Source organism: Oncorhynchus masou, chromosome 33, assembly GCF_036934945.1.
Source record: "Oncorhynchus masou masou isolate Uvic2021 chromosome 33, UVic_Omas_1.1, whole genome shotgun sequence".
NCBI lineage: Eukaryota > Metazoa > Chordata > Actinopteri > Salmoniformes > Salmonidae > Oncorhynchus > Oncorhynchus masou.
This window is the reverse complement of record NC_088244.1, coordinates 30,779,078-30,795,159: the sequence shown is the minus strand read 5'-3', so window position 1 is coordinate 30,795,159 and position 16,082 is coordinate 30,779,078. Positions and strand designations below refer to the sequence as shown.

General features: G+C 41.8%; 1 protein-coding gene across 1 annotated transcript in view; it reads right to left on the bottom strand.

The window, feature by feature from the left end:
- LOC135528246 (calmodulin-binding transcription activator 1-like) overlaps positions 1 to 16,082 on the bottom strand; it is a 477,130-nt gene that overhangs the window by 443,106 nt on the left and 17,942 nt on the right. The window contains 1 exon segment of the mRNA XM_064957197.1: positions 15,452 to 15,555. Within this exon segment, the coding sequence (XP_064813269.1) occupies positions 15,452 to 15,555 (104 nt within the window).

Below are 16,082 nucleotides of genomic sequence, written 5' to 3'. Positions count from 1 at the left end.
ACAGAACAGCAGACTAGCAGAGCTACATACGGTCGCTGAGCAGCTCTGCTGCGTTGCCTCATCAACAGATTTCAAAAGAGGACGCAGCCTGGAATTTCAATGGCACCTCAAGGTTCTGTTAAAGGACAGGCCAGGGGAGAGGATATGAGGAACGAGGGAGGGAAGAGGAGGGCACGTTATAATGAACTGTCGAAGCGCACTGTGTCGACACCTCAACCTTTTGGGCTCTAGCTAGAGAACATGTGCTGGAGGATCTCACTGGCAATTAACACTGAGAGGTACAGCGCTCCAGACAAACCTCCAACCCTCAGAATACCAAACCTATTCAACTTTACTGCTTGGGTGCTCCTTCTTTGTCTCCAAAATGAGAGTCCACATTTTGAGAGACTTGAGAATTTATTGAGGATCCCAATTATGTAAAAAAGATCTCTGTGTTTGCAAGTGGAGATACAGTAGACCTAGATGTTCAACAGCACAAACAAATGTAACTGGTCTGGCTAAGGTCTCAAAGTCACAACTCAGCAGTTACTAATCAGTACCAGGCTATTTGTCAGACACATTGGTTATCTATACATTCATTTGAATAAGTTTGAGGCCCAAGGCTTTGCAAACACTGGAATAGAAGGGATTGAATAAGCCTATATAATTCAAGGGAGTGGCTGAACTGGGATCAGCTGCAGGAAATGTTCAATAAATTGAAACCCATCCAGGTAATAAAGCCTGCCTGGTAAACATTATCATCATACCATCTCCACAGCCCCAGAAGACACAAGGTGTTTAGATAGTAAGAGCTAAATCACTGTGTGAAGTAATTAAGAGGCAGAGACAGAGTCCCTCTGGCATTCATCTCAGTAAAGAACAGTCTCTTTCCTACAACAAAGCCAGTGATTTTTTTTCTCTCTCAATTTCCTAATAGAACAAACCATTGTCGATCACATAAATAAAGAGCAAATCAACAGTTCAAGAGAAACCATATTATACCATTCAATCTTTATCATGGAGAATGAAGTCTTCTGCCTTGTCAACGAATCTCAACAATTTATTGAGACAGCCTCCTGACAAAGTGTATCACTTGTGAAATGTACAAACTGTTTAGAGGAGAAATGCAAAATGTAGACTGGATTAATCTCATATCGATATAATCATGAACCATATGATTGTTTGAACAGTTGCCTTACAGAGAGAGCAGAAAGAGCGCTCTATAACTACACTGTTCTATTTTGGTGCTTAAACGGCTTTCAGAACCTGTCCAGTCTGTGATGTGGGACCTGCAGGATGGATCATTATGCCCTCGCCAGCACATTTTCTAAATCCCGGCGGTTGCATTGATGTGTAAACATCTCTGGGAGAAAGGGCTTCACATGTGGCCCAGATTAACAAAGAAGGCTGAAGGACGTCCCTCCAAGAGGATGTCTGAACTATGCTAGTCTTGGATCTGGTGAGCTGAGGGACACAGCCGAGAACGACGCAGAATGAGAAGCTCTGACAGGATAAAAACAATGAACAACTAAAGGGGGATAACCTTTGATATTTTGAAATGCAGAAATACCTCAAAGGTCAGGCAGTGTGCTTGATTGACAGCACTGTACAGAACATGTAGCCATGCCTACTTTAATGACCTGTTCATATACTCTAGGTCAAAGGAAGACTCTTCTCTGCCGTGTAAAAGGCCTTCTGAGGTTCCAGCAAGGTTGAAGTGTCATGTTTTTCCCAGTTGTGTCAATAACCATGAAGTAAAAGTTAACGAAAATACTCCCATAGGTTGTAGGCCTAAAGTATATAGCCTAGTACTTTAAACACCATATTCTCAGTACCAGTACTAGTCTGCTAAAAGCTGAGAAAGTAGCCTAAGCTCCCAACAAAAATACCATTAAAATGCATCAATTCAGAAGAAGATGTTGAGGCAAACACCTTGTTAGCTCAATGCAAGTGGGCCTTGGTGTTTGACAGAGTACCCGGGTTTAACTCAGGGAGAGATGACAGTCCAGTCAGCTGGGCGTCTAGAGAGTCTTGTCAACCTGCCAAATGCTCAGGTTCCTGCTCTGCAAATCTCATAAATGCTTAACACTTACAGTGTGAGGGCTAACATCGGACAGGCCAGGCAGAGCAGGGAGAGAGGTCTCACCAAAGAGGAAGGAAATTCCCCTGTCAGCTTAACTGCCTCTTTGAGTTTCTGAAGAATGACTTGAAGACATGAAATGATCAGATAAATGCATGAAAATAACTATATTGTAACACTGTATCAATGTAACAAACAAGGTCAATGAGAGCTCCATTTCTAGTTTCCTTTCTCTTTGAAAATGAAAGAGGGGGTTATCAGGCATGCGGGCAAAGCCCCCAATACATCAGGGCTGTAGTGTGGAGAGGAGAGGTATGAGAGGAACTGCCTGAGCCTGCCATAACTGGAGCTGTCCATCAGATGGAGAGAGGATGATGGGAAGGGATCCAAGCAGTCCCAGAGAGAATCCCGGCCTGCTGCTGTTGCTGCCTGGCTGCTGCTGGCTCCTCATTCTCAAGGACCTTTAAAGATCAAAGCCCCACACACAACAAGAAAGGGAAGAAAGGGAGGGAAAGGCATAGAGAGAGATCAAGATTAAGAGAAACGAGATAGATAGATAGATAGATAGATAGATAGATAGATAGATAGATAGATAGATAGATAGATAGATAGATAGATAGATAGATAGATAGATAGATAGATAGATAGATAGATAGATAGATAGATAGATAGATAGATAGATAGATAGATAGATAGATAGATAGATAGATAAATAGATACATAGATAGAGAAAGGAGAGAGAGAGGGAGAGATAGATAGATAGATAGATAGATAGATAGATAGATAGATAGATAGATAGATAGATAGATAGATAGATAGATAGATAGATAGATAGATAGATAGATAGATAGATAGAGAAAGGAGAGAGAGAGAGAGAGAGAGATGGATAGAGAAAGGAGAGAGAGAGAGAGAGGGAGAGAGAGAGAGAGAGAGAGAGCGAGAGAGAGAGAGAGAGAGAAACAGGAAAGGTGCCATGAAGCAGAAGTAGTAGAACCCATGCAGCCTTCCACTGATTACCCAACGACATCCCTCCTACTGAAGTATGGAAGTGATGGGATCTTTTGATGCCCCTTGTGGAATAGAAGATTGTGTCTCGCTCGGCTCCAAAACAAAAATACAAAGAGACAAAGAATGTTCTCCGCTGACCAGCTGTGACTGAAATGTTTGACCTTGATAAAAGACTGAATAGGACAATTCCATGAATTTCATGGCTCTCTCTTGTGCCTCTGCAGCAGACATATGGTAAGAAATATGTTTGAAACGTCGAATTGCAATAAAATCACAGTATTGAATCGCAATACAGAATCGTGAGAATCGCAATACATACCGCATCGGCACCTACATATCATGATAACATCATATTGTGACATCCCTGGCCCCAATTCCCAGCGCCCTAATTGTAACTAAGGCGTTATTGATAGCATTAGCTGAGAGAGATGTATGGTGTACACACTATCAGAACTATCTAGAATCCAAATCAGAACAATCTCTAAGCAGAGGAACAAACTGGATTAGTATTCAAATAATAATCCCTCCCAAACACTAATCACATGATCTCATGGTCTCATCCATCAGCCTGTGTGGAAAGAGGTGTCACCTATCACATTCCCTTACAGTGCACAGTATGCTGTGGGTATGCAACTCGGCCATCGCTCATCCATATATTCATATGTACATATTCTCATTCACCCCTTTAGATTAGTGTGTATTAGGTAGTTGTTGGGAATTGTTAGATTACTTGTTAGATTAGTGTGTATAAAGTAGTTTTGGGGAATTGTTACATTACTTGTTAGATTAGTGTGTATTAGGTAGTTATTGGGAATTGTTAGATTACTTGTTAGATTAGTGTGTATAAGGTAGTTGTTGGAAATTGTTAGATTACTTGTTAGATTAGTGTGTATTAGGTATTTGTTGGGGAATTGTTAGATTACCTGTTAGATATCATTGCACTGTTGGAACTAGAAGCACTAGCATTTCACTAAACTCACATTAACATCTGCTAACCATGTGCATGTGACCAATAACATTTGATTTGATTTGGGTAGTAGGAAGTGAGAGTAGCCTATAGATTACATGCACTGACTCCGCAGGTCGGTCTGATGCACTCAGCGTAATGGAATAACAAACCTGTCATCAGTAGAACTGATGGCTCTCCTGCCATTTGATCCTTTCCACCCAGAGCTGAGAGAGAGCACAATGGCAGTTACTCTCTCTAACACAGACATGTAAATATTAGAGACCTACTACAACTCACTGAAACACGCAGCAGACAGACAAGGTGAAAGAACTCTGGAGAAGAAATCAGGATTGGAACTTTTTTCGGGTAAATAAACGTCCAATTCCATTACAAAACGGTTCCGCCCAAAAAACCCTGACCCAGCAATTTAGTGTGAAAAGGTAAAGAAATCTATTCCTCCATCCCTGAATAGCTTTGCACCTCAGTGAACACATGAGGGAAAAGGAAAAGAGACAGAAGATAAGTGTAAGAGAGGGAAACTAGTGCGAGAGAAAGAGTGTGGGGGGAGAGAAAAAAAACGAAGACACAAGCTGGGTTCAATTTAGTCTTCTCACAGGAGGTGGAGTGACCTGTCTGTGCTACAATAGAGGTCATGCAATTTTGAGCGGGCACCCCTGTCTTCAGAGGAGGCCGAAGACCCCTGCCTTCATGTGCACATCCAGGGGAAGAAACCAAAAGGTCCCTGTAGCGTGCAGGACTCCCTAAATGACCTTACTTGTGGGTTGCTAAAAACAGGCTCACCGCACCACAGCTACACAATTGACACAGTAAGCTACAGCACTAGCAATCAGTAAAGCTATCAAAACATAGGGCAGGGTACTACAAGGCCAGGCAAGTCGACCAAGGCATTGCAGCTGAGGCCTGCGCTTCTCATGCACAAAGGCTTTTCCTAATAATATGGATTTGGGGTGGAAATGTTCTCAAACCCCTAAATAACGTTAAACCCCAAGACCTAGTTAAAAGAACATGGATCCCCACTGTATTCAATGGTATTTCTCCCTTCATCATTAAAGCAGCAGTCCAAACTCCACCTGAGACCTGATCACCGGGCCCATTCACATTCACAACATGCACTGAACACCTGTTCATGGTGTAGAAAAACACTAACATTAAGGCATCTCGATTTGAAGAAAAAAGAATAAACAAACAAACAAACAGGCAAACATGACCTTTACTTTCCACTGATTGCCCCAGAAAAGCTAATGAACATTTCCATAAACATTTGTGGTTCGGAGGGAGTCATTTTAATTACACTCTGTAGAGGAAGGATGAGGTTGGGCTAGGATAAACATTTCATCAGAACCAGTCTTGTGTTCGATTAGGTGAATTCTCTGAGCACTGATGTCCATAAAAACAACATTGACAGGCCCTGGAGAAAAAAAATATCTAATCTGTTTGTGCTGCAGCAATGACTGAAAATGCATTAAAGGGAGTCAAACACCTGGCTGTTTGATGAGGGCAGGCCCAATCATCCTAATCAGAATCATCCTAATCCATCGGAGAAAGCTTTAATCCAGCCAATGTTGTAATGAGGTCAGGATATTCCGAGGGGGATTCACCAGCCTCAGCAGTAGGCAGCAGCACTAGAGAAGCTGCAAGCCACAGTAAAAAGGTTCTGGGAAGAACACAAACCTCATAGAGCTGATTATCCAGGGCTACAGAAAGGACATCATGTAAATTAACCTCATTTAGCTTTCAGCAAGGTATTAAAAAATTGGTGATTCGTTAATGATACAATAAACTTCTTCTGGATCAAACGGAAAGAACATGACATTGGTAGCTAGTTTGTTTTGAAAGGAGAGAACAAGGAGAGACACATGCTAAGCTCTACTGCCATTGTAATCCTTTCATATTTTGTTCAATAAAAACGCAAAAGTAATCATTACCATTACAAAAGAACAGAGGAATGATGAAAACTGTATCTGATTGAAGCGATCTCCTGCAGCTCTCTTTGAAAGATTGTGCCTTGGATTCTCAATTATTAATAGCGGGAAGTTGTAGCAAACAAATGCCCTGGAAAGGGTTAACAGACGTGACGTTCCAGCCAGAGATAAGGTTCTGAATGATTACACCACTGTATCCAATTGTCCTCATCATTATCGCTGCCTATCTCCTACTGTCAGTGATCGACTCCCAAGATTACCTCCCTTCCTCAGTCGTATGCATTTCATGACTCATTAGCTGTGGTTCTTCTGAGTCTGACCAGCACTGAATCGCTAGGCTAGCTGCCTCCCTGGCCCTCCCTCCCCGTCGGTCTGATTCACCCACTGCCCAGAAGTATAGTGAGTGTGTCCACTGAGTGTGTCCAGTCTCCAGTGAGGCTCTGGCTAGGTGCTGTCCTGAGTGGAGGCATATTGCATGCAGGCACCATGCCGTGCCACTGCCAGAGTTAGCGGCAGGCACTAGAGGATTATTACTGATGACAGGGGCATTCAATGTGTAGCAGGCCGACTGAGGCCTGAGCTGATGCTGTCTTGTCTCTCTGGGTTCAGCACCAGTTTAGAGGCAGCAGGCAGCTATGGGGCAGCTATGGGGGAGGCTTTGCTCACTGTGCCTCACAGTGCAGTTCTCAGAGTGCTGCTGTGTGGCATTCATTAAGGACTGAGGGTGTCACACCAGCTTAGGTCCCCTGTCCCCTCTCGCCTGGGCTTCCTGCTGCTGTGGACCAGCGCTTTTTCTTTTCAAGACTCTTTTTGACTGAGGATCAGACATTATTCCCCTCGATATGGCAAGTCTAATTGCGACATGTTTTCTAATGCATTCTGATATCTCACAAACAGAGGCACTCATCCAAAGTAACCCTAATTGGCTTAAATGTATACAGATTGGTGGGTATTTAACAAACTATTTTGGAGACCAGTCCACTTAATTTACTATTGGATGAATACCAGGCCCAAATTTAGGACCCAGAGTTCCAACGAGAGCCAAAGAGCAAGAGATGCATTTGAAAAATAGCACTGCTACGTGGCATTGCAATTCTGCCACACATCTCCAGTCCTCCTACCTTCCCATGCTGAGGTAACCTAAACATGGAGGCGGTTCTGTTTGATCTGGGAAGGGATAGAAGCTTTAAGCCCTTTCTGTGTGAGGTGTCCTTCTTTAAAAAGATTTTAATCTCAACAGGAATGTCCGGCCAAATAGAGGTCATGGCTGCCAGAGCAGCCAGCAGACAATAGCAAGCAGTTGGTTGTGAACCTGAGAGGAATTCTGGTGAGGATTTGTTTCTCCTGGGCCTAGACTCATCTCAGTAAGCATTAGGAGGCAGGGTGCTGAATGAAAGAGCAATGACACAAAATGATACATGATTCGACAACAAGAAGGGGTGTGGCTCTGTGTGAAACAAACTATGGGAATAGCTTTAGTCTTAGGGGTTATTAAAGTATACTTTATGTAAATCAATGTCATGTAATGCAATGTATGTAAACTGCAATAAGAGACAAAATATGTAATATTTGTAATTCTCTGCAGCATTAGTCGAACCTGAGGTGCAAAACTTCCTATTCTTTGTGAAGGATTCACAAATTATACAAGTCAAATATTTCCCTCCTTGAGAAAACACTGATTTCTGTCATGCCCTCCCTAAGAGGAAACATACCTACCTTTATTTCCGCTATGGTTAAATTGTCAAGCTTTGCCCCATATTTCCTCTTAATCTCACTTTGACAATTTAAAAGCTGAGCGCAGCGTGCATGCCTATCACCGGCTCTGAGAGAGGATGAGTCTGCCCCCTTCCTCCGCCCCCTTCCTGCCTTCCTTCCCTCGCATTTTTATCAGATTGGTTTATCTAATTTTCCAGTAAATGCTTGAAATGTATTCCTTCATACCTTCTCCCCATAAACGTTAGATAAAAATGAATAGCTTGGCACTAACTGCCTTCACACCCTCGCTCCATTCCGATACACATTTGGAGGGGCAGGAGGGGAGAATCTCTTTCCCCTCTAGAGGGATGACAAACACTTATTCAGCAACAAGGTAGAAGCCAAGACCTTTCCAACCTACCTATGAGGGATGAGGCCTTTAAATTCATACAGGGTTGAGACAGACATCTTTAAACCAGTATGATAATAACTGCACACATCAGGATAGGTTAGGTTTAAGGAAAGCGTTTAGATGTGAGCAAACCTGCATTCAAGCTGAGGTGGTCATCAAAGGCTCTCTCTATCATAGTGCCCAAAATGTTGAGAGTTTAATCAGAGGAGGAGAAAAACAACAAGGTGGCATTAGGCATGCTGAACCAGCGCCAGAAATATGCAGAGAATTGATGAGGTGTCACTTTCGCTAAGAGTCACACAATTGCTGCCGACAAGAGACTGTAATCCTCTCCCTCCCCGCCTGCCACCAACGAGCCACAGCACAGAAAGAGACAGAGACGCTGGTTCCCTTCGCACGGCGCACATGAAAGAGAAACGCCCTTGATTTTAGGGAAGGTTGCCTATCTCCCTCCGTCTTCTCAACCCTGAAAAGTAGTGCTCTCCTAACACACAACGTGCAACATAATTAGGTATGATGCTCTCTTTGCTTGTGGTATTGGAAAACCTGACATGAGGTACCGTACCTATCACATTAATACTAGAACAAACATATATATTGTGCTCTCTTAAAGTAACACCAGAAACACAACTGTGTCTGTTAATTAAATGTGCTTGAAAGCAATTTCAAAATCCATTAATTCATTTAGACTGCTAGGAGAACTCTGCAGGTCAGACAGGAGAAGCAAGCTAAAACAGTAGCCTCAATTAGAAAACATGCTAGCGGATTATTTTATACTTGCTCATAACATGGCAAGGAAACAAAAGTGAGGCAGACTGAGAGAATGATACATAGAGATAATGTCTAATACAGAGATTATATTGTGTATGTTAATTCATGTGTAGACCTATTCAAATCAGCACCGCAACAATTAGGTTACTCCAAAAGGCTAAGGGATTAGGCTAATACAAAACAAATCATCTCATACAGCAACAAATACATTAGAAGTAAGGACTTCTGATGTAAATAAAAGTGACATCACTCATTTCAACACCACCCATATTTTGTCTTGAGGTACGGATCACATTAATAATTTACCATCATGTTTGCTCTGACGCTTCCACTTGTTTTTCACTCAATTAGAAAACCAATGACGACAGTATTTCTGGCCTAAATGTGTTAATGAAAAGTACGGGTGGCTGGGTTTTGCACATTGCTTTCATTCCTTGTCATTATTAGTGGCAGTGACTTTGATCAAATCTTTGCTCATATAGTTCGATTAATTCACTCATTAACAACTAATTATCTCAATATCGAATTTCAATAAAGCCATAGGATCATTGATCTGAACTGATCTGCACCTCAAGGGAAAGCGGTGAGAAAATTCTGACAAATTCTCTCAAATCTTGAAGATTGACTGAAATACCAAACGGCTTCCTTCCCTCTCTGTCTCTATCTTGGCATTGTCATTCATTCTTTATACAGCATATTCAAGCACAAAGACTTGTCACTACATCACTTCACTGTTGAAGGATCAAAATGACTTTCTATTTCAAAAATGCACCTTTAAGAGAAGATGGTTGACTATTTGTCACTCCAGAGGCTTGGCGGACCTGAGTTGATGTGGGAGTGACAGATGAGCTATGACAGTGGGGCTGAGACCATCAGAAGGTCTCTCAACCAATCACTTTGCTCCACACTATTTTCTTTTAAAAAGTTACAGACTTAAAATGTAATTAATGAAAGGAGAAAGAAACAATGTTAGCTAATAACTTATTAGTAACTAATTAACTAATTAATAAATAATTATACAAATAAAACAGTCCTGCTTTTCTTTGCCTTGGCTCCTCTGACGATTCCGCTGCATGTCGGTTAATGTGTTCAAACCACAACGTTTGCTTTATTAGGATCAATTGTATTAAGAATTCAGCGATGCCTTCCCAGGCAGCAGCTCTTGAATTACCTTAGAGAAACTTCTGCAATTGCAATCATTCAAAATCCCTCCAGCTTCAGGCAGCAAACTAAATAATGTTTAGTTCCAGTCTCCCTGCTAGTCTCCACATATGAAGACAAGAGAGACAATCCATACAACAAAAACAGATCATGACAAATAAAATGTGAAGATCAAGCAATACACTGTCTCACTTGCATAACATTTTAAAGTGACTGCACTGGAAATAAATGAAATAATGTAAAATAGCTGGCCTATAGGTCAAGGACAAATGGCTTCTGTGATTTCTTTTCACACGGCATACAAATAACAACATTTTGCACTTTCATTTTCCGCGACAGAAAGCTAAACGAATTGTTATCTTTTCTTATTGGTGTGATACAATATATGAAATGTGAAACACCTCCAGGCTCTTATGCAGCCCATGTTAAATACTTTGTTATGTTGAAATTATGAGTTCTACATAATGCTGGATGAATACGTTGTGGAATATGCAGCCCTACTGAACAAGAACTCGTGTGATCGACAGCTACATTTATGGTTTAGGCTAAACAGGAATTCCTTTAATTAAGAATGGATAGTGTAAAAATAAACATGAGCTCAGCGATAAGACACATCCAACTTGATCCAGCTATTATTCCACGGATACATACACTACATGGATACGCTACACTACAAAAGTATGTGGACACCTTCAAATGAGTGGATTCGGTTATTTCAGCCACACCCGCTCGCCTCCATTGGACTCTGGAGCAGTGGAAACGCGTTCTCTAGAGTGATGAGTCTGGCAGTCTGACGGTCAAATCTGGGTTTGGCGGATGCCAGGGGAACACTACCTGCCGCAATGCATAGTGCCGACTGTAAAGTTTGGTGGAGAAGGAATAATAGTCTTGGGCTGTTTCTCATTGTTCGGGCTAGGCCCCTTAGTTCCAGTGAAGGGAAATCTTAGTGCTACAGCATACAATGTCATTCCAGACGATTCTGTGCTTCCAACTTTGTGGCAACAGTTTGGGGAAAGCCTTTCCTGTTTCAGCATGACAATGCCCCAGTGCAAAATGCGAGGTCCATACAGAAATGGTTTGTCGAGATTGGTGTGGAAGAGCTTGGCTGGCCTGCACAAAGCCCTGACCGCAACCCCATCAAACACCTTTGGGATGAATTGGAACGCCGACTGCGAGCCAGGCCTAATCGCCAAACATCAGTGCCCAACCTGACTTAATGCTCCTTTGGCTGAATGGAAGTCCCCGCAGCAATGTTCCAAAATGTAGTGGAAAGCCTTTGCAAAAGAGTGGAGGCTGTTATAGCAGCAAATGGGGGACCAACTCCATGTTAATGTCCATGATTTTGGAATGAAATGTCTGAGGAGCATACTTTTGCCCATGTAGTGTATGTGGAAATTGACTGTTGCAGGTTCTTATGTGTGTAGGTTGAGTGCTTTTTTTCAGCCAGTGAGCATTAATGGTATGGTCAAAGGTCATACTATCCTTAAGGAGGTCAATGACACTGTGCTCACAATGCAGAAGAAACCTTCAATTAGAATCTGCCGAGAACATCATGCTCTCCAAATTCCTTTCTACAGCAGCCAAACAGTACAGAGCCTCTAGACAAATTAAGACAATTCATATTTTACAGTGGCTTCAACATGAATGCTAATGTGCTTTAGGAATACAGGGCTCTGGGCATGTACATTATGAAAATCACAAGCTTAACTGTTAAAATGTTTGTGTTCTGTGACATGCTACATTTTTTATCATACATTTTTCCTCTATGTCTTACTATTGGCCACTAGACTGGAGGGCCAAACAAAAAAACTGGAAATGGGAAGCTAAGCAACAGGAACAAATTAAGTTGAAAATCTAGTGAATATAATTCTATCAGCTGCAAAAGCGGTGTTGATGTTAGAACCTAAATAAATATAAGCATGTGATTCTACACATTTAACAATGCAATTTTGGGGGGTTATTGTTTCTTTGCTAACTAATTTAAAACAGTAAAGCTGAAGTTAAATTGAATTATAAAAATGTGAGTAAAAAAAATGTAAATTCAAGAATTTACTATGCATGCGCAAATATAGGCCTGAAGAATGACAGATTTTGTGTCTGATGTTAAAGGGTAGGAAGCATGAGTTTTTACTCACCAAAGTAACAACATAGTGTGGTCAAACACTTCGTAACTTAGTTGTAGTCACAATCTGGTTAACTATACCTACAAACATAGTTTTGTTTTGGGTTTTTTAGAAATTTATTAACTTATTTCCGGATATCTTCTAAACTACCCACAATTACTATTTCTCAACGTCATATGGAGAATCTACTCCATGTTAGCAAGCTCGCTATTGGATTAGCTGACTCTCCCTCGGCTGGTGAAACGGCCTCTCCCTCTAAAGTGCCTTCTTGGCTTTTCTTTGGTAGCTAACTCAGTCGTCAATCGGTAAGTCTCCGCTCTCTCTACTTTATATCTGCTGGATTATTTTGTGTTCTGTAGATTCCTGCCTTTGCTGGCTTATCTGCTGGCTTACTACTTAGCTATGTCAACCATGGTGGTTGGCTAGCTAGGCTAGTTTGTTATTTTAGCCTGCTAGCTAGTAACATTATTTGATAACTGGTTAGATGGTGTCATGTATTTCTAAAACTTTGGATTACTTTATGTAGCTGTAAACTAGGTGTTGATAGCAACTCATGCAGTCACATAAAGTTAACAGGCTGGTAGGTCTAACGTTAGCACGCTAGTAGGGCTAACACTCACAGGCTAGTTGGCTAGCAACCTTGCAAGCTGATTTGTAACAGTAAATTCATAAATTTTTGCTTTTAAGTTGGCACATTTTTTAAATTAAAACCAGTAGCCAGCGGTCTAAGGTGAGTGGCGCAGTGGTCTAAGGACTGCATTGAGGCGGTGCTTGAGGCGTCACTACAGACCCGGGTTTGATCCCAGGCTGTGTCACAACTGGCAGTGACCGGGAGTCCCATAGGGTGGTGCACAATTGGCCCAGCGTCATCTAGGTTAGGGGAGGGTTTTGCCAGGGGGTCTTTACTTGGTTCATCACGCTCTAGTGACTCCTTGTGGCGGGCCGGGTGCCTACAGGCTGACCTCGATCGTCAGTTGAACGGTGTTTCCTCCGACACATTGGTGCGGCTGGCTTCCGGTAAGCAGGCAGTTAAGCAGTTAAGAAGCGTGGTTTGGCGAATTATGTTTCAGAGGACGCATGACTTGACTTTTGCCTCTCCCGAGCTTGTTGGGGAGATGCAGCGATTAGACAAGATCGGAATAAAAATAAATAAACAGCAGTCATGAGTGCAAACGATTTGGTTAAATTTGAAGTTGTACATTTGAAGTTATTTTTGATGGAGTTTACATTATATGGAATAGGCTGGCTTGCCAGAAGATACTGTCCCTACCATTACGCTTGTTTACAATGAACTGCACTGGGGTCGGAACACAATCATGGTTACATTAAGACGCTGTGTAGTCGGCACGTGATATGGGTCGGAAAACATACCTCAATGCAAGGATGGGATGTGCCACTGTACTCTAACTTTTACCTTTATCCACACTGATACATCGAGAAGATTGAAATACTGCTAGTTTTTCCAGAAAACTGAACTTTTCACCCTCATACTAGCTAGCAGTAGCCAACACAGCCACTTTGGAATGGAAGTGTCAGTCAATCAGCTTCTTTTTTGTTCAACGTGACGTGCCATTCCATAACAGCTGCTGTGACTACTGCTAGATAGCATGAGGACGAAAAGGGCAGTTTTCCAGGAAAAATAGTAGCATTACAATCTTCTCGATGGCGCAGTGTGGATTAGGTTTGTGAACTTTAAACGTTAAACTGTTTAAACGAAATTGGGATCCTTAATGTTAAGAAAAATCCCGAAAAAGAAAAAAAATTCTCCCACAAAATGTTAATCACAGTGCAGTTATCACAAAACATATTCTTTTCTGTGTTATAACCTAACTAGTCGACAGGCTATAAAGGCCTGGGGAAAATTGTTTAAATTAAATAAAACCAGAGGAAGAGACAAACTTTAATCTACTTTGGTGAATTTGCAAGGCATATGCACACCAGGTTTTTTCTGCCTGCCCACTCCTGTCTCCCCTTCCATTGTGTCGCTTAGGGTGTATTCAATACGCTAATTCTGTTACAAAACATTTCTTAAACGGAAGCAAATGCAATGAAACAGGAATGGACTTACGTGAATTTGTCCAATAGAAACTCTTGTTTTAGTTGCAAAATAGAACTGTTTGGACTAATGATTACACCCCAAATTTCACTTATCTAATGATGTGAGTATGTTCAGTCTTTGATCTGTTGTGTGTAGAACATCCTAGCCTATTCATTGATGATAGGTCCTCCTTTACTAAAGTTGCGAGACATTGCAAGCCAAGAAATTACGAGATACACCATTCCATTGCGAGATACAGCTTTTGATTGCTTTTCAATAGGCCTAGTACACATTTCTGACTGAATGCCTTTGTGGCCGACTTGCCTATACTGTGCCCATACCCTCTCTCTCTGTTCCTCGCTAGCTCACTATGAAAGACGCAAGTGTCTCCGAAGTATGCCAACCAATCAGTCTTCTCAATTCCAAAAATACTGAATCTTAGGTGTCGATTCCTTGCAGAATGGAATCTTGACACAGAAATGGGAGTCGACACCGGGAGTCAATGTAAGTCAAGGAATAAATTATTTTGGATGCAACTACCACTACATCGTCGTCATTAATGTCAGAGAAAGGCAAGCGAAGTCCTGTACGGCAGTACTTTAAAAAGTTAAATGACAAGGAAATGCAAACTTTGCGAGGTGGAATTGAGATACAGTAATGGTAGTACAGGTGCAATGCTAACCTGATAGGGAAGCACTGTGAGACCCGAACTGTTGCAGGCAGCAGCGCAGCTGCATTATGAATTCATGTGGAAAATGTTTCTTATCGTTTTAATGGAAAACTGCAACAAACAAAAAAATGCTGTTTAAACGTTAAGAACATTTTTCCATTTGTCACATCCTTAGTGTGGACAAGGGTACAATTTGGAGTTGTGGCATATCCCATCCTTGCAGTGAGGTACGTTTTCTAACCTATATCTCATGCCGGCTCCACAGTGTCTTAATGTAACCAAGATTGCTTTCTGACCCCAGTGCAGCTCAGTGTAAACAAGCGTAACGGTAGGGTTTGTAAGTTCTGGCATGCTTGCCGGGTCCTCCATATTATGTCACATGCCGCAAAAACAATTTCCGGCATGACTTCGGGATTCTGATAGGTTTGATGTAATAACACAAGAAATAGACACATATGCTGTAATTTTTCATTTGGGACTTTTGATGCGTATACTAATGCGAATCCATATGTTACATGTGGTTACATTTATGCTACCTACCCTTACGATTTAACATAATGTGTTTTTACATTGTATCAGAAACATTTGCAACGATAACCGCAAGGAGAAGTAGGACCCATACCTCATTGGTGTTCCACCTGTGTCTCTCCTTTGGCAGCGACGAGCATTTTGGTAGACATTCAAGCAGCTTTTTGGGCAGGTATATTTTCAAATGTCCATGTTCATCTGCAAAAAGAGAAAGATGTGTGTAAGTGCATGCATGCTCCTTTTGCTCCTTGTGAGACCTGAGGAATCAGAACTTTGTCAGAGACAATGTTGAAATGGCCCGGTTTCAGAAGACAACGGTGGTGCCGTTATGGTACAACCCACCTCACCAGGTAATATCACAACAGTACAACAACAATCCATCTTTGGACAAAGGCAAAGCCCATTTCTGTTATCCTAAAAAGGACACAATGGCAAGACTGCCTAGAACAACACTGTCCACTGTTTCAGTGGTCCAAACTGCAAGCTAAAGTGGTACAACACTCTCACACAGGCCCAAATGCCAGTGGATGAGAAACAAAGGAAATACAACTTGTTCTGTAGTGCAATTACAGCTGGGTTGTATACCAAATGCTTCCCTGGCCTGATCCCTGCCTCATCTTACTCTCTCCACAGTTTCAAAGGGCATGGGAGCACTGTCTAATCACTGTCATTCACCCTCATTGTTTGGAAGCGGACTTTCTAAATTACAATAACACTGTCTGTAG